The following is a 19,789-nucleotide window of genomic DNA, read 5'->3' as shown; positions in this document are numbered from 1 at the left end:
TTCTTTACTCTTGCAAGATGGGAAGAAGATGCAATAGACTATTGGTGCCCTCCCACCAGATTAGGCCATGAGGGTGGAACCCTCATGAATGGGATTACTGCCCTTATAGAAGAGGCCCCAGGGAGCTTCCTTGCTCTCTTTCCACCACGTGAGGATGCAATGAGAAGTAGCCGGTCTGCAACCTGAAAGAGGAAGCCTCACCAGATAGCACCTGATCCCACACTTCCAGAATGTCTGTTGTTGAAGCCACCTCCATCTATGGAACTTGGTTATAGCAGCCTGAACAGACTATAAGACAGGGGGAGTTATAGAAGGCTGGTGGGGAGGAATCATTAGGGAGGGGGCTGTCCAAGATATGGGAAATATGGGATAATCAAGAGAGGGCCTCTGGGAGGCAGAATGGGATGAGATTAGAGCACAGGATGGAGAACTGGCCTCTCCATTGCAGATATGTAAATGCTATTACTTCAGTAGGCAGGTGGCTGTGCTGACTTCTATTTACTCTGTGAGGTAGGAGGCAAGATACTGTGCCAGGAGTGTGTGGATGGAGGTGTGGGGAGAACGGAGGTTTAGATCAGCTTCTGGTGAGAATCAAGACTGCTGGGCAGGAAACCAGGAGGAATTTGCTGAGCAGCACAGAGCATCAGCTCAGGTGATCGTGAGCGCTTCTATGTGAGATGAGAAAATGAATGCCCCCCCTTGGGTGTTCAGCTTCAGGATTAACAAAAGCTGCCAGATTAAGCAGTGAAGATGGCATGGGTGTGTGACAGAGTAACAGCCAAGGTTATGGTTACCAGCTGGAGGAGGGGAGAGAGCACTGTGGACCTTTACTTCCCAGGGAAGCTGCTGATGGGGGTAGGAAGAGGAAATTCACCACTTAGCTGCCATGCTTTTTTCTTTATTATTGCATGACATCAATAAAGAATAGCTTCTAATGAGCACTCAGAATGCCTAGGCAGGTCCTGGCACTGAGTATTTTAACAGACTGGGTTCGCCTCCTCGGAAGCTGCCTCATTATTCAATACTTGTTATGATCATTTCCAACTGTGAAGACTGACATGGAAAGAAATAAGAGTCTTGTAAAATCTTGCTAACAATGAATTTAAGTTATTCAATGGATATTTCTTCAGATGAAAGAGCTACTGGTGATGACAATTTTCTCTTCCTTTGTAAGGGGTTTGCAGTGGTGCTGGTTGCATTTCCTTAGTGGGGACTCATCTTTTGTAGAAGATATCGACTATTTCAAAGGTTTTCAATCTGGGACACATACCACAAGAGGGGTGCAAGATAATCTATTGGGGTGTAAGCAGAAAATGTTCATTTTGTTCCTGTACCCCAATATTATTCGTGTTCATTTTGCCTGAAAACACAGTTGTCAAGCTTACTCTTATTTAATATATGAGTCTACACTGGTGTTCACACATGGACAGTTGTGGATTCTGATATGGCCTGGGGGAAGGGTGGGGATTCTGCAACCTGAAAAGCTGCCCTAGGCCCTCACTGTGTTTTCCCTTCCAGCATCTGGGACACGTGGCCTTTGACATATACCTGGGCCATGTGATTTTACAGACATTTTCTGGTTCCAGTTAGGTTAACATACACAAAATGCACAAATATCTTAGAAGATTTCTGCCAAGAACCTGTGGATTGGTGTTACTACCAACAATTTAACCACAAAGAATCCACAGCAAAATGTCCAAGCTGATGCTGCCACCTCTCCTGGTTGTGAGTTTGTTACTACCCACATGAAAGGGCAAACACTGAAATGAGATCTGACAAAAAATTTGATGAACAAATTACATTATCGAGAAGGCTGGCCAGGGGCGGTGGCTCATGCCTATAATCCCAGCACTTTGAGAGGCTAAGGCAGGAAGATCACTTGAGGTCAGGAGTTCGAGACCAGCCTGGCCAACATGGTGACACCTCGCCTCTACTAAAAATGCAAAAAAAAATTAGCCGAGCATGGTGGTGCACACCTGCAGTCCCAGCTACTTGGGAGACTGGGGTGGGATAACTGCTTGAAGCCTGGAGTCGGAGGATGCAATGAGCCAAGACTGCACCACTGCCCTCCAGCCTGGGCCACAGAGTGAGACTCTGTCTCAAGAAAAAAAAAAAAAATTATCAAGAAAACTATTAGAAATATGCATTTAAATTTACTATAGTTAAGGCTGAACCTTGCTCCAAGTGTACATTTTTCCTGAAAACATTACTTAATGATTATCTAAAGACATCATGGTTTGCTAATCATTTAAAATATTATTTCATCTTTATCTCATCCTGGAAACATTTCTACTTTTATGCTTTATAATGTTCATAACATATTAACATAATACATAAAGTACTATATGTAACAAACAACATATATATAGTATTTATTTTTACTTATTTGGGGTATTAGCTGAGAGGTTTTTTTAAGATATTAATAGAGTTTCCTTTAAAAAAATGTGGGCATCATTGGTCTCATTTGTCATCTGTCAATAATATTTTTTAAAAATACATGTGGTCCAGGCAAAGTAGCATGCTCCTGTAGTCCCAGCTACTTGAGAGGCTGAGGTGGCAGGATCCCTTGAGCCTAGGACTTTGATGCCAGCCTGGGCAGCACAGTGAGATCCCTTCTATTTAAAAGAATTAAAATAAAGTTTAAAATGTATGTGGTGTGTGTGTGCGTGTGTGTGTGTGTGTGTTTGCGCGCGTGCGCGCGCACGCCAGTAATGATTTGGAATCCCCTTTTATGCTCTGTCAAGCTACATCTCTGCAGGATTCCCACAGAGAAGGAGGAATCAACCCGTTCTCTTGTGTTCGTAGCTAAGGGTAGCAAGTCCATCCCTCTCTATGGCACATGCACCCAGCCAGCCATGACAGCTTACCTTCCGCTTCTCCTTCTCAGTCATAGATTGCTTGGAGCTTTCTACAAGCTGGAAAAGTGCTTCATGTTTCTTGGTACTAACCATTAATTTCTTCTTGGCCTAGAGTAAAAAACATACAAACAAGAAAAAAAGGAGCAGAGGCTGATGCCAAGAGAAAACTCTCCTCTTTTGGAACAAAGCACATTCATGTGCTAGCTTGAACAATTATGTATCCTAGAATCCTCCAAAGGCTGAAACAAAAATGTGTACTTTTAGTTCTTCATTCCCATCCTCACTTCAAAATGTACCTAAAACATCAGAGCAGCTAACATTTTGTCCGGAGAACTCCTGCATACTTTTTCATTATATCGGGTACCCTCAAGAGGATTTTGAATTTTGCTAAATCATCAAAGGCCTGCAAGCCTCCAAAATAATGTTCTAGTGAGCATAATGGCTTTACCACAGAAGATATCACAGCAAACACAGAAGACTGCCTGCATCATTCTTTACATCAACCTAGGCCACGATTGAGATTGTTTTAAGATGTTCTCTTAAAACGTGCAGCAAGGGTCACAATTCTGCTCCCTGATGGCCAAGCCTGAGAGCTGGGCATTTGTCTGGCATCTTGTGAAATGCCCTGCACTTGCTGGAGTTGGAGAAGTAGAAAGAAGTAGGGAAGGAAGGAGCACTCAGAGTCTCCCTACCCTGTTCATGCTGACCCTTTGGAGTGGGTTAGGATTTAGGGGATAATTTCCTAGTCTACATAGTTGAATTTAACTGAAGATGATGCTCCAGAGATAAATTATGCAAACAGAATTTGGTTTAAGTTGGATTTAGCCTGTTCAGGAAGTAGGCTGATTGAAAGACTTTGGCTTTTTGCCTCAAGGTTGCAAGGACTGTCAAACCAGATAGTAAAGGAGAGGTCTCTCTTCCTTGGCTTTTTAGCTTGGGAATCAAAGGCAAAGCCTTCTGCCTCCCTCTAAACGTGGGAAGCCTCTGCAAAGGAAAATTAAAGAAATAAGCTCATGGCCCTCTTTCTCCACCTCCCGTCAGCCACATGCCTGCTGGGAAATGAGATTGTGAGGCATGAATATTTGGTCCTTTAAGGCTTTTCATTAGAGTCTCCCAAATAGACTACTTCATTACTGACATGCTGAATCCCTTGAATTGTAACTGGGGAGAAAATTATTATAGCCCAATAATTTTATGTTCTCTAATTTCGCTGTCACTCTTCATTTAAAAAAAATGAAATCTTTTATTTAAAAAAATGACTTGATAGAAACTGGGAAATGATAAAAGATGTTTTTTCTTGGGAGCAATTGCAGCCTCTCAGCATTATTTCTGGCTTTTGATTCATTGTACTGAATTCCTGTGAAAGCTGAATATTTAAAGAAAATGGATTTTTAAAAACAAATCCTTTTAAAGGCCAGGTGTAGTGGCTCATCCCTGTAATCCCTACACTTTAGGAAGCCAAGGTGGGCAGATCCCTTGTGCCCAGGAGTTCGGGATCAGCCTGGGCAACATAGCAAGACCCTGTCTCTATTTCTTTAAAAAAATACAAAACAATTCCTTTTAAAGAAAACTCATAAAATCCATGGCAAAACTAAAAAGCAAATGACTGGATACTGTTTCTGGGACTTTACTTTTTATAAAAGTGATTCTCATGAGCATCCTTTTACCATTATAACTACTGTGGATACAGAAATTCACTTATATCAAACACTTTTTATTAATGTCCTTGGTCTTATGGAGTCAGTCCTCAGTTTTGGCAGAAGCTTTGGAAGTAACACCAAGTTTGCCTGTCTGTGAGTGCGTCTGTCTCTAGTTATTTGGCATCAGTGGCTGTTTACTTGTAAAGGTTCTCTGTGGGCACTAACGCTTTGGAGATGAAAAAGGATTTCAACACTTAGAGAACAAGTCTTCTCAGAGGGGTTCATTGAATCTTGTTAGTAGATTTACTGCTAGTCCTTTCTACCTGAAATGAATTCCTCCTATACTACATTGTTCTAGAATAATCTTCTGTGCATATGGATCCCATCTGTTATTTTCTCTGCTTAAGAACTCATACAGATATGCTCTAGCTTCCCACGCCAGATCGTAATTCCTCTTAGAATGTATTCCCTATTTCCTGCACATATGTCATCTAGCCAACTAAATTTTAAATTACTTGAAAAAAATTATGTCTTAGAATAGTGTTGTGCACAAAAAGTGGACCCCACATACTCATGAAATCGATATACGCATCCCCTTTTACATATCACTACCCACCCCTCACTGGGCCACTCTCACTAATGATGTAGAGATCCCTAACACCTTTCTACAAATGTAAAAAACAAAACCCAGGTGGTGTTTATCATTTTCTGTAAGTTACAAATTATACAGAAAGGTAGTTAGTATAATGGAATGATTAAGAGCAGTGACCCTGGAACCCAACTTGTGACAACCATTGGTTCAACCATTAACCAGCTCTGTATCCTTGGGAAAATTACTGAAACTCTCTGTGTCTCCATTGCCCAATCTGTAAAATGGGGCAATGCACAATGACATATGACATTGGGTTGTTGTGATGATTAAATACATAAATATATAGCACTTAGCACATAATAAGTGCTAAATAATCATAGTTAGAGCCATGCACTTCCATTGGTTTGGTGAAAAATATATCTGTGTAACAACCAGGTAAGGAAACATTTTTCTCTTCAGTTAGCACTTAGAAGTACTAATGCTAGAACATGTCATCGCATTTGTATGAAAGCAAAACACTTCAATTCTAAAAACTGAGTTTACACAAATGGTATTTGTGGATACTTGCCTTAATTTGCTGATTCCAGTTGCTAATGACAAGATTTGCTGTCTTTTCAACTTCATTGTCAAGCTATTGAAAAAGGAAAAAGGAAACAAAGCTTTGCTTTCTTCTTGTTTAGTTGCTGTAATAGACTAAATGTTTGTGCCCCTAAAATGTATCGATTGAAACCTATTCCCTCAATGTGATGGTATTTGGAGGTGGAGGCTTTGAGAAATGATTAGTTCATGAGGGTGGAGCCCCCATGAATGAGATTAGTGCCCTTATAAAAGAGACCCCAAGAGCTGCCTAGCCCCTTCTGCCATCTGAGGTTACAGTGAGTAAATAGCCACTGATGAACCAGGAAGTGGGCCCTCATCACACAGCTAATGTGCGGGTGCCTTGATCTTGGACTTCCCAGCCCCCAGAACTGTAAGAAATAAATTCCTATTATTTATAAGCTATCCAGTTTATGGTACTTTGTTAGAGCAGCCTGAACTAAGACAGTCACAGTACTAGCTTATCAATCACTATTACAATTCATGGGAATTTCAAGATCCTACAATGGACATATTAGCCAAATTATCTTATCCCTGTGTCAAGTAACAGGACTTGGTAAAATAATTATTTCTAATCTATAAGAATGTAAAAAGCATGTAAACATGTGCAATCATGTGTAACAGGCCCTTGCATGAGCTGATATTGTTGCTAGTCCCATCACATCATCTTCCACGTCAATCCATGCAGCAAAAACCTCAACACTACGAAAACTGGTAACAGTCCTAACTGCCAATTTTACTGTGTGTCTCCATTACCCCTGAAGTGAATATTGCCTTAATTTCAAAGATATTGAACTCTTAATCATAATTAACTTTTTCCCTTGCTTTTAAACAGCCAAAGAGACAGTAATAATAATGATGAAAATGATCTAGACAACCTCCCAGGGAGATCTGATGTAAGTTACAGCAGAATGTTTTTCCCTGGAACACAGACCCAGCAGATCAGCCATTATTCAACCACTCTGAGATCTAGCGAATGCTACACTTTCAGTTTTTTCCAGTTGGTTAAATTTAGAGTATATGGTTCATTGTAACAGACATAATGAAAATATTTTATGTACTATGCCACTTTTGATTTCACATATGTGTCTGGAATGTGGAACAAGGTCACTTTAGAAAAAATCTAATCTTTTATATTTTGTGAGAGAGTGGAGTGGGGTGGTGGGGTGCAGTGGAGAGGGGCAATGCAGAAAAGAAGAAAAACAGGACAAGCATTTCGGGGGTGCTCATGACATCCATTAACTAAAGCACTGTGATTAATTGTCACAGCACTGTGCCTCATTTATGGTAAATACTAAAGAAATGCTAATGACTATCATATTATTATGCAGTGTGAAAAATATTTTGTAATCAACGAAATATAGACTAGTAATTGGTTTTTATTAAGTTGGCTTGCAAAGGCAGAAGGTTATATTGCTTGCTAGCAATTCCTATCAAGTTCTGTCCATCACCCGAAACTCTGAATAGAGCATCCATTCTAGTAAAATATACCCATGTACATACAAACATCAATTCCACTTCCTGACCCAGCTTAATGAGTTTGAATAAAAATTTTAAAAATCATTTCTCCTCCATCAGAACTTTCACACCTCTCCTCATCCTTCTGACTTGCCACTGAGGATGTGCTTTATCTGACTGTATTCCCTTGAAACTCCCCCTTAACCACTGCCCCTTCCCTTCACAGGGACCACCTACCACAGCTTACAAACATCTTACCTGCACCTGGTCATGAAACAAACAGTGACCATAACCCCACCCCTATCAGAGCCAAGCAATGTTTATTAAACACCCAATTATGTTGCCTGGAAGTAGAGTATAAAGTGCTTAACTACTGAATAATACACAACGAAAAAGAAAAAGGAACACAAATGAAACTGTTCTAGGCTGAGGGCAGTGGCTCATGCCTGTAATCCCAGCACTTTGGGAGGCCAAGATGGGCGGATCACCTGAGGTCAGGAGTTGGAGACAAGCCTGACCAACATGGCGATCCCTGGTCTCTACTAAAAATACAAAAATTAGCCAGGCGTGGTGGCAGGCACCTGTAATGTCAGCTACTCGAGAGGCTGAGGCAGGCAAGTCACTTGAACCCAGGAGGTGGAGGTTGCAGTGAGCCGAGATGACGCCATTGCACTCCAGCCTGGGTGACAAGAGCAAAACTCCGTCAAAAAAAGAAAGAAAAAGAAAGAAAGGGAGAGAGAGAAAAAAAAGAAAGAGAAGGAAGGAAGAAAGGAAGGGAGGGAGGGAGGGAAGGAAAGAAAGAAAAACTGTTCTAGAAGGAAAGGCACAGAGAAAGAGTAGAGGATCGGCTATTAGAGGACCGGGTGCCCCTGAAAGGATTGTTTAATTATCTTTCTGTAACTTTTAGGATATTTGAGGATTGTACTCATTATTACCTTTACATAATACCAAGCTAATAAGCATAGAAAACATCTTTGTAAAAATTGTGCTTATCATTCTCTTATTTATAAATAGAATAAAATTATTTTAAAAATGCAAAAAAGTATAAAAATGAAATAAAAATAACCTCCAATTTCACCATCTAAAGATCATTCTTATTAACATTTTGAGAAGCTTCTTCCAGCTTTTTCTATACATATATATACATATTCATTTTATAAAGTTGAGATTGTATAAATTAGACTTTTTCATTCTGCTTTATTTAGCAGTATACTGTGAAAAAAATCCCCATGTGATTAAATTCCTCTACAATAAGATTTTGAATCATTGCAAATTATTCTACTGCTTGAATTTATCACAATTTATTTTGAATGCTTCAGTAGTTTCCAGTTTTTCACTATTATAAGCAATGCTCTGACAAACATCCTTGTACATAAATCTTGGATTTGTGTTTTTTATTATTCATTTATTTTAAAATAAATAAAAGTATTTATTTTATTTTTAGGATAAATTCCTGAAACTTGGTACCACTTTCAGATCACCTTTTCCTTTTCTGGGCTAAACACAGGAATCTTGCTTTAAACAGGAAGAGTAAAGAAAGGTTTGGACTCACTGATTTTCTCTTCTTCTCTTGTACATTTAGGACTTGATAAGTCGGTTTAATTGCTTCCAATTCAATTGCTTTGCCAAGTTTTCTGGAAATAAAACATAAAAGACACATAAGCATAATATCAGCGTTTACATCTACTTTCCAAATTACTTTCTGGGGAAATAAAATAGTGTGTTATGGAACACCTATTCAGTGCAAGTTGGAAGTGGAATATTTGTAGCACACCCACTTTAAATATTTGACTCCCTTTGGAGTTGGAGAAAGGCCAGGGTGGGAGAACTCACTGATGCAGGTCCGCTGTGGATTTCATTCCCTCTGAGGCCCAGGCCCAGGCACTGCTAACACAACTAAAGGCAAAAAAAGTGGGGAACAAAGGTGAGTGTCATTTTCCGAGGAAATAGGATGTGCTGGCTAGAAATACAGCATCGCATCTGAGTCACCACATTCAACAATTGCATTCACTTCCCTAACCTTATTTCAATTTCTCTATGAGATTACATTCTGCCAATACATTTATTTGCACTATACTCATTATATATACTGCTTTTTTCCCAGTCATTTTTCATTTAGATTTTCATTTCCTATTTCATATCTGTATAAAATAGAGGAAATGGCCAGGTGTGGTGGCACTGCCTCAGCCTCCTAAAGTGCCTGTAAATCCCAGCACTTTAGGAGGCTGAGGTGGGAGGATCACTTGAGGCCACAGGTTCGAAACTAGCCTGTGCAACACACACAGCGAGACCTTTTCTCTACGAAAAACTTTTTAAAATTAGCCAGGTGTGGTGATGCACGCCCATCGTCCTAGCTACTAGGGAGGCCAAGGTAGGAGGATTGCTTGAGCCCAGGAAGCTACAGTGAGCTATGATCATGCCACTGTACTCCAGCCTGGGCAACAGAGCAAGACCGTATCCCCTGAGCCCCTCTCCCCACCAAAAAGAAAAAAATAAGTAATGAAAATAAAATAAAATAGGGGAAATAAAATAGCCAAGGATGAGAACAGGTTGGTCATAGGACACATAGATATGAAAAAACTGAGACTCAGAAAAGTTAAGTGATAAAGGGCTTGAGAGCCCTGCTCATGTCCTGCTGCTGCTCTTGGGGTTGGAGTTCAGTTCCTGTTCCCTGCTGGGTTTGAGGACAACAGCTCAGATAGCTAATGGCCCATGAGCAGTATCTCACTTTAACACAAAGGATAATGCTACCCAGTCCCTCATGGCATAGCGGGAGGATTAGGGAGTGTGATGTCATTTTTCTTCCACAGTGGCCCCATGTAGTCTGCCTTCAACAGTCAGGATAGTAAGTCCAATCACATCAAGAAATCCCAGGTACAGAGGCCTGTGTAGATTTTGATGAAGAGGAAGGGGGTGGATCTGCATCCTTGCCTTAATCAGAATGGTACAGAGGTTTTGCCTCCAAATGCCTTAGTTTGCATCCTGCAGTCTAAGAATAAGAGAACTAGACCAAAAGATGCCAGATTTTCTGCACATCCAAAGCCAGATACAAGCTTAGGCACAAGAGCATACCTGCTATATACTTACAATTACAGGAGATTCCAGAAAACATTAAATGAATCTCTATTGACAGGAAGCAGGTCAGTGGTTGCTTGGAGTTGGGTGGGAAGGAGTGCAAACAGGCATGATAAATCTTTTGGCGTGATGAAAATGTCTATGTTTTGATTATAGTGGTGGCTACACAGGGTATTTACATATGTCAAAACTGATCAAATCATATGCTTAAAATGGGTGCTTATTATTGCATGTAAATTAAAACTCAGTAGAGCTGATTTTTAAAAAATGAAGTCAGGCACATTTCTGGGTAGAGCATCTGACATTTGCCCCTTGGAGGAGCTGGGTCTCAGGACAGGAACCAAGCATGTGGCCTCAGTCTGTGTCTGAATGGAGATGCTCCCCCTTTGTTTTCTGCATGACCTTGGAAGAATCTCTGGCCCTCACTTAACTAATCTTTTAAAGTAGAAGTAACTTGGTCAACACCTGTGAAAAGACAGGGTAAAAATGGAAAGAGAAGGAATGAAGGAAGCAAGGGAGGGAGGGAGGGAGGGAGGAGAAAGAAAGGAAAGAAAGAAAGAGAGAAAGAATTAGAAGTAATGAAGTAACAGGATATCTGTAGTACCTAACACAGATTTCGGTATGGATAAAAATTCTCTAATGTTTACTGTTAAATACTGTACTAATCCCAGTTGGCTTAACATTCTGGACCTGCCAACTCTTTGGTAGTATTCTGCTGGATGACAGAGCTGTAACACAATACACACACCCCTACACCCCTATACCTCTCATTCCTTAGGAGGCAATTCGAATCAAAAACGTAATGGACATTCACAGAGCTTTCGTTCCCTGCCAGGTACTCTGCTAAGCACACGTCTTATATTACCGTATTTAATTCTCACAGCAACCATAAGAGATAGGCTTTACTTTTACTTTAAAGAGATCTTGAGAGGTAAGATAAATTTTCCTAGGTCACTCACCTGTTAAGTGGTAGAGTTAGAATTTAAACCTGGGCAGTGTATCTATACTCAACCACTGTGCTATACTGGCTTCACTGTAGTCTACTAAAATACTGTCCTAAAAATAAAAATAAAGCTAAAAGAGCACTTTCAAAGCCACCATTTGTTATTATGGCTGATGCCTAAAGAAGAGTGGAAATTTGAGCTCCAGAAGGCTTCTTTTTTTCCTTTCCCCTTCTTATCTCTTTCATCATCAAAAGAGACCTCTACAATGGCACTGTCAGTTCAAGGGCACGTCTGCATGCATTAGTCAAGAATCTTTGTAGCAAATTACCACGAATGAACTATCTTTGGTATACCAATATCTTTCTTCTCTCCCCCTAATAAAGGAATCTACTTCATTCTTAGTGCTGCAATATATTGAAAAGAATGTGAACCAACACCTTTCAGCACCTAATGTGCTAAGCTCTCCACACACATGATCTCATTTAATATGCCTACACACACACAATAGAGCACATATTATTACTCTGTCCAACAGAGGAAGAAATAAAGGCACACAGAGGCCAGGTTACTTGTCAAAGGTCATAGAGTAGAGAAAATATAGGATTTACACTTCCTGACTCCAAGACAACCTGACTTTAGCAACACCACTTCCCAAGTTAAATATCATTACCAAGGCCTATTATGAATGTGGCCTTAGGAGTCATAAACACTGAGGAAGAATCCAGCTATGCAACTCATGATCTGGGTGATTGGGGGAAGTATCTTGAACTTTCCGTCTCAAGTCCTTATCTGTAAACAGGGATAACAAGACCTCTCAAGGGTTCTTATGAGGATTAAATGGGAGTATCAGTAAAGCATTAACACAGTGCATGCACACAGTAAATGCCCAAGAACTGGAAGCCATGCTTGATGTTATGTACTTGCCATGTTTAGAAGAGGAAGCTGGAATGGAACATGTCACTTTTTACTATTTTTAAGAATGATTTTGCTGGGTGTGGTGGCTCACACATGTAATCCCAGAACTTTGGAAGGCCAAGGCAGGAGGATTACTTGAGCCCAGGAGTTCAAGACCAGCCTGGGCAACATAGTAAGACCCTGTCCCAACACAAAACAAATTTAGGGCATGGTCCCAGCTACTCTATATGGGAGGCTGGGTGGGAGGATCACCTGAGCCTGGGGGATTGAGGGTGCAGTGAGCTGTGATTGTGCCACTGCACTCTAACCCAGGTAACAGAGCAAGACCCTGTCTCAAAAAACAAACAAACAAACAAACAAACAAACAAAAAACAAATGAAAAAAAGGGTTGATTTTGCCTTACCTCTGCCACAATACTTACCTTTTTCTCGTGTTCTGTAATGCTTTGCTCAGCTTGCTTGCCAGTTTCTGAAGTCCTTTGGCATAGCTAATTTCCAGGTTTGCCCTGTTAGAAAAGGACTAGTTAAGTAGGATGTACTGGGCTGGGCACAGTGGCTCACACCTATAATCCCAGCACTTTGGGAGGCCAAGGCAGGCAGATCACTTGAGGCCAGGAGTTCAAGACCAGCCTGGCCAACATGGTGAAACCCAGTCTCTACTAAAAATACAAAAATTAGCCAGGTGTGGTGGCAGGCGCCTATAATCCCAGCTACTTGGGAGGCTGAGGTGCGAGAATCGCTTGAGCATGGGAAGAGGATGTTACAATGAGCTGAGATTGTGCCACTGCACTCCAGCCTCGGTGACAAAGCGAGACTCCATCCCAAAAAAAAAAAAAAAAAATTGATTATGCTGGCTAGAAATCAAGCAAACCAAACACACACACAGATGCACACATGCACACATGCATGCACGAAGGAGAGGTCAGGCTGAAAATGTAATGCCTATGTAAAGAAGAGATGATTTGTTTACTACAAGGATCCTTTTGTCCTTAAGCATAATCCTGAAGGGTATCCAAGAGGATCCTAAAAAGACAGAGGTTTCTGTTTTTTTGTTTTTGTTTTGAGATGGAGTTTCCCTCTTGTTGCCCAGGCTGGAGTGCAATGGCACAATCTTGGCTCACTGTAACCTCCACCTCCCAGGTTCAAGTGATTCTTTGCCTTAGCCTCTCAAGTAGCTGGGATTACAGGCACGTACCACAATGCCTGGCTAATTTTGTATTTTTAGTAGAAATGAGGTTTCAGCATGCTGTTCAGCTGGTCTCAAACGCCTGACCTCAGGTGACCCACCTGTCTAGGCCTCCCAAAGTGCTGGGATTACAGGCGTGAGCCACTGTGCCCAGCCCAAAGGAAGAGTTTTTAACTAAGCTTCTTTTACATCATGCTAATGGGTTGAATTGTGTCTCCCAAGAAGTTGAAGTCCTACTCCCCAGTGCCTGTGAATGTGACCTCATATGGGAATAGGGTCTTTGCAGATGATGATCAAGTTAAGATGAGGTCATCAGGGTGGGCCCAAACCCTATAATGGATGTGTCCCATATAAAGAGAAAATTTGGACATAAACAGACATGTACACAGAGAAAAAGCCATGTGAACATGAAGGCATAGATCTGAGTGGTGCATCTACAAGCCAAAGAATGCCAAAGATTGCCAGCAAATCATCAGGAGCCAGGACAGAGGCACAGAACAAATTTTCCCTCACAGCCCTCAGAACACACCTCTGACTGCCAGCCTCCAGAACTGTGAGACAACACACTTCTGTTGTTTAAGCCACTCATTCTGTGGTACTTTGTTATGACAGCCCTAAAAGCTAATACAACTGGCCGGGCGCGGTGGCTCACGCCTGTAATCCTAGCATTTTGGGAGGCCGCGGTGGGCGGATCACAAGGTCAGGAGATCGAGACCATCCTGGCTAACACAGTGAAACCCCGTCTCTACTAAAAATCCAAAAAATTAGCCAGGGGTGGTGGCTCACGCCTATAGTCCCAGCTATTCGGGAGGCTGAGGCAGGAGAATCTCTTGAACCCAGGAGGTGGAGGTTGCAGTGAGCCAAGATCGCACCACTGCACGCTAGCCTGGGCGACACAGCAAAACTCCATCTCAAACAAAAACAAAAACAAAAGTAATACAACTAGTAAGGAACAGAAAACTGTCCTACTGATCTCGGGATATTAGCACTAATCAGATTAGCTCTAGATTATAATCGTTGGCAATAAAATAAATTATGATTGGATTAACCAAGCAGAACTTTCTAATGGGAATCGGCAGTGGTAGCCAACACCAGATTTAGAAAATGAATTTCTATTACCTTCTTTGCAGCACAAGGCTCAGTAGGAAGTCCGGGCATGCCCTCCAAAAGCAAACCCCTTGGTTCTTTTGGATAGATTGAATCATTCTCATCTTAAACCTATTTTACCGTGTCCTATTTACAGACCCATCTATAGCTAAAATGAGGGCATCTTCGTATCACTTTTGACTATAGAGAATAAAAATGTAGGGAATTAAGTTCAATTTATATTATGTTTTCCTTTTTAATATAGATCCTAAGAGTTTTCATTGCATTTTTCAGTCTGTTAATCCATTTTTATTATATTTTAGAATTATTTATTATGTTATTTCATTTGGGCAGAGCTCTCTAATAACTAGTCTAATACCTGCATGTTTTCACACAAATTAACTCCATGGCATAGACTGAGCAAAGAAAGACAGCCCTCTTCTATAAAATGAAATTCAGAGATGATGGGCTATTGATCTATTGCTAAATTACTATTCATTTTTTTTTCTCTTAGTACAGCTGTGCTTTAAGCTGTTTTTACCACTTTTTGTAAGAAAGTCATTGCGGGATGTATGCTAAGGCCTAGCTGCAGAAAACAACCATTTGGTGTCAGAATTTGCCCAGGCATAAGGAAAGGCTAAGGCAAGTATTTTGAGACAATGAAGCCAGTCAATAAATATCTCGTCGCACTTAAAAATAGATTTCTCTGCTCTAGGAATATGTCCCAGTTGATGGAGAGGAGAGAAAGAGTGCTGGTTAACAGCCAGCTGGGAGAGACCATCACCCTTGATGAACTCAGATGCTCTGGAACCCCAGGAGATCTCTACCATTCAGTGGGGGTGGCTTCAGGTACTGTTAAAAAGAAGTTACATGACCTACTTAAAGAGGGTTTTATGAAAATTAAAATGTGTTGAGAGCCCAAGTCTACTAGGGGTTCAATGTCTGGAACGATTGCTGCTGACCTGCAAAGCTCTGCATGATCTGACTCTGGCAGCCTCTCCGATTTCCCTTCCTGCCAGGCACCACTTGGCTGATTCTACTCCTATTCAGTGGCCAACTGCCATCCTGCCTCAGGGCCTTTGCACTTGCTGTGGCCTCTGCCGAGAGCTTCTGCTACATAACCACGTGGTATTCTCCTTTGTGTCATCCCCAACAGGAGCTGCTCGAACATCACTGCCTCAGAGGTTTGCCCCGTCTAAAAAAGGATCCTCGCCACTCTCCCCTTACAGTTTTATTTATGTCTTACCGTATCTTGTATCACATTATAATGTTTTAGTTTACTCTGGTGAACACCCCTCGGATGTGAACAGTTTCATAAGGGTCAAGAATGGCTTTGTTCACTGCTATATCCCTAGGCCTAGAAGAGTGCTTGGCACATAACAGGCACTCAGTATGTATGTCACAAATGAATGAATGAATAAGTGAATGGACTTCCCACCAGGTCTTGGTTGGAATTCTTACTGGTCTCTGCCATAGGTTTGTTCTCACCTCACCACTTTTGAGAACTGTAAATTAACAAGCTGTTTAAATGCAGTCTCTCTGGTTTGGGTGCTCAGCCCCGATGTTAGAGCACACTGCTGTCAAGCACTTGAAATAGCTAGACACATAAACCCTTCTGAGTCCAGGAAAGCTAACCAGAGGGCTTTTTAGGTCTTTTCTTTCCAGCATTGTATTCTTTCTTGGAAGCAGCACAAAGAGCATTAAATAGGATAATGCTTTTTATAATGTTCAGCTCAGTGCTAGGCACAAAAATCATCCTTAATAAATATTAATTCTTCTAATATGATTATTGTGTATCCAGAAGAAATACACAGCGGTGGGGATGGTGTGGGAGGAAGAATCCCGTTTTCTTGTCCGTTGGCTCCAGAACAATCCTGAATGGTTTTTAACAGGAAAGGTAACACTGTCAGTCACAGCCTCTTCCTCAGAATTCAATTCTACTTTCAGAATGTTCTTGCAGACTGTACAAGGTGTCTCTGAGGCTAAGCAGACCTAAAAAGGACACCAAAAAGAAGTGCTGCTTTCCTTTATGTTGTTAAGTTTATTCCACTTGAGGGAAAAAAAAGTTGGGCTTTGGTGGTATGAAAAAGGGGTCCTTGTTCACTTTGAGGTGATTTGGGTTTTTTTTTTTTTTTTTTTTTTTTTTTTTTTTTTTTTTTGGCCAGCTTTTCTCCTGTGCCCCAGTGTTTCTGCCGGCTTTCTCTTGAGCATGGTAGGAAACCAGCCTAAAGAGGTTCAACTACCACACAGCACTTCTTGTGTTGGGAGTCTTCTCTTTACAGACAAGTACCTTAGAAATCTTCAGCAGGGCAGATTTGTGGGTTTATAGCATGGTATACAGGTTAAAAGTTCCTGTATATTGCACCTAAAGAGACTGTCCAGACAGTGGTCTCCTGACAAAGGTGTTGCCTTACCTTTGTGACATGCTGATGCTTGACCTGTGTTCTCCCTAGGCAAGAAACAGGAACATCCAACACTTACTGGGCACTTACAATGTGCCAGGCGTCATTCTGGGTGTTATAGGTATATTTCCTCATTTAATCCCTGATAACCCATGAGGCAGGTATACTCTCTCTACCCATTTCATGGAACGGAACACGAAGGCACAGAGAGTTGGGTCAGTCACTAGCCTGAGGGCACATAGGAAGGAAGTGATGGTCACAGACTTGGATTCCAGCCCTGGGCAGTCTGGCTGGGGAACTGCCTGCTTAACCACACCTCTTTCCTACCTCTGAAGTTTTGGGGAAGAGATTGCAGATGGAGAATTGTGGGAGAAGTGGAACAAAAGGGCTTTCAAAAATTGATACCGCCTCTCACTTCACCTTTAATTGCAGTGTTCTGAATCAGCACAGCTCCTGGAGGCTGAGTAGCTGGAGTCCCAATTCACAGCAGCCTCGGAGCAGACATAATGAGCTTCCAGGCCTGTTCCAAAGGCATCTGTGCAGTTGCAAGGCATTTGGGGGATAGGGAGTGGGGATGTTGAGGGTCTGGCAAAGTGGGAAGGATGGGGACTCTGACAGCAAATGTCACCGAGCTAGCCCTCTGGGCTGGAGTGAGCTGGATGTTGCCTCTCTGAACAGCACGATTGTACCCTTTCTCTGCCTGCAACTTATTGATGACCCCGAAGGGTTTAGAACTAGCATTCAAATCAACCAAGCAAAGCAGGCTGCAATCATCTACTCTTGCATTTTAAATCCTAATGACCATTTTGGGAACCTGAGCAAATTACTCTGCAAGACAGAAGGAAATGAAATGTGATGGGGAGATGGGTGTGGGACAGTGTCACTGTGCACTCTTTCTGCACAGTTATAACGAAACCTCTCCCAGGCTTCTAGCGCTGAATGGCTTTTATCTCAACAGATGTTAACGGTTAAATTCTTCCCCTGAGAGAATCGCTCCTTTATAAGAAGCCATGTTCCAAGTGGCAAGCGTGAAGAAAGCTGTTATTTTTGTAAGTCAGAATGTTTGCAAATGGAAACAAACACTTCCATGCTTTTCCGTGTACACTTCCACGGCTCTTCCATGCTTCCGGTCTAATGAGGCAGTATATGTATCCTTTCAGGATTCCTGCTAAATGGAAATGAAATGACCTGGATGTTTTCCCAAGGCAGAGGCAGCAAGGCACACCCCACTTAGAATGATTTCTTCTCATCTCTCAAAGGGAGGTGCTTTATCTCAGTTCAAGCTGAAAAAGTACCACATGCAAGGGGAGTAGAGAGAGCAGAGCTAATCTCACACTGGGATGTGAAATTTTCATTCCCTCATTAAAATAGTCAGAAACAAGCTTGTAAAGACATTGTGCTTAAATCTCTAGCCCTTTTCCATTTTTTTTCTTTCCATTCTACTGCCACCATAGCTAATACAACTTAAAATGCCTTCTCCAAGCAATTGTCTTGGCCTGTGTGAAATTGGTGATGCATATATATTTTGATAGGCAACCCAATCTCAGAATATTCCAGCGGTTTTAAAGATTCTGGACCCTGCCCTGTAAATATACACACCTACTATATACCCACAAAAATTAAAAATTAAAAAAATTTTTTTAATATGCTAAAAAAAGGTTCTGGACCAAGGAAGTGACATGCACTGACTTTTAATCCCTTTATATTCTAATTTTCTCTCAGCATGCAAGGCTGGTCAATATATTTTCATTAGTAATAATGAAGGCCAATTGATAAGTCAAAGACCAATGTTTGACTTGGATTTTAAAATAAATTATATTTTTGAAAGAAAAGAGAGATGGAAAATATGTGATTTCAGATTCAATATTTTAGATAAAGCGCTAATTAAAATGTAAGAATATGTGACCATGTAATCAATTTTAGACTATCCTGCTTTTGTAAAACTAAGATAATGAAAAGTAGTTTAAAAAACAAACTGTAGTTGCCCCCTGTGTCTATGAGGAATTAATTAAAATGGAGTTAAGGCCAGGAGCAGTGACTTGCACCTCTAATCCCATCTACTCCAGAGGCCGAGGTAGGAGAATCATTAAGACCAAGAGTTTGAGACCAGCCTAGGCAACAGATCAAGATCCCATTTCTACAAAAAATTTGTTTAAAATTAGCCCAGAGCAGTGGCACACACCTGCAGTCCTAGCTACTTGAGAGGCTGAGGCGAGAGGAGTTCCTGAGCACAGGAGTTTGAGGCTGCAGCAAGCTATAACTGCACCACTGCACTCCAGCCTGAGCAGCAGAATGAGACCCCCATCTCTAAAAAACATAAAATAATAAAATAGGGCTAAGCCCTTCTCATGCTTGAAAGAAGCAGGTGACAGAGTCCTCCCTTCATTATAAATTAAGAAGGCATTTTAATAACCTCAAATTCTTCTGTTGGGATATCACCCATCTTTTAAGTTCCTACTTAGGACCAGCACCAGCTTCCAGTTTGGGGGTGGATGTGCTGATATTTTCTATCCAAACTTCATTGGTATGTCTTTTGAAAGACCATCACAAGCTCCTCTTACAAACAGATTGTATTTAAAGTTCATTACCGGCAACTTGAAAGACATTTTCATATTGAAGCTCTGTCATTGGAGTGGCTGGCTCACTTGCTAGCCCACTGCAGCATTATCGATTGTCTTAATTCTGCTTCCTGAGAACAGTATAAAAAATGCTGAAATAGGAGGATAAGACCTGAATGATGCCCTTCTTGAGTGTCTAGTTTGGGAGTCTCACTGAGCCCCGGCTCACTCTGGCCCAGGGAAAACGTAAGCGATGGCAGCTCTAGAACTTCAGAGCCTAAAGTGTGCATTCATTCCTAAGCTTAGTGCATTTGTGTGTGGGGTAGGGGAGGACAGGGAGTATTGTGGTGAGGGAATTCAGGTAAAGTGGACAAGAAAGGCAGTTTTCCAAGCTTTTCAGCAGGGAAACAAAATTTTATGCAGAATCCCACTGTATCATATAAATACCAGTCAAACTGATCTGATTAAAAGGGAGAAGG

At 41.3% G+C, this 19,789-nt stretch overlaps 1 protein-coding gene across 15 annotated transcripts in view; it reads right to left on the bottom strand.

Annotated features, from left to right (window-relative positions):
- Positions 1–19,789, bottom strand: part of NOSTRIN (nitric oxide synthase trafficking) — a 78,546-nt gene that overhangs the window by 27,795 nt on the left and 30,962 nt on the right. For 11 of the 15 annotated variants that reach the window (XM_054679101.2, XM_009443641.5, XM_054679100.2 and 8 more), the window contains 5 exons: positions 12,501–12,584; positions 8,979–9,041; positions 8,698–8,779; positions 5,659–5,721; positions 2,868–2,966 (listed from right to left, as the gene is read on the bottom strand). In XM_054679101.2, coding sequence (XP_054535076.1) covers positions 2,868–2,966; positions 5,659–5,721; positions 8,698–8,779; positions 8,979–9,041; positions 12,501–12,584 — 391 coding nt within the window. Of the gene's footprint in view, positions 1–2,867; positions 2,967–5,658; positions 5,722–8,697; positions 8,780–8,978; positions 9,042–10,232; positions 10,686–12,500; positions 12,585–15,312; positions 15,539–19,789 lie in introns of those variants that run through there. The other 4 variants (XM_016949976.4, XM_063790548.1, XM_063790549.1 and 1 more) reach the window with 4 other exon arrangements.

The sequence above is a fragment of the Pan troglodytes genome, chromosome 13 (assembly GCF_028858775.2).
Source record: "Pan troglodytes isolate AG18354 chromosome 13, NHGRI_mPanTro3-v2.0_pri, whole genome shotgun sequence".
NCBI lineage: Eukaryota > Metazoa > Chordata > Mammalia > Primates > Hominidae > Pan > Pan troglodytes.
The sequence above is the reverse complement of the archived record's forward strand: the minus strand, read 5'-3'. Positions and strand labels throughout refer to the sequence as shown.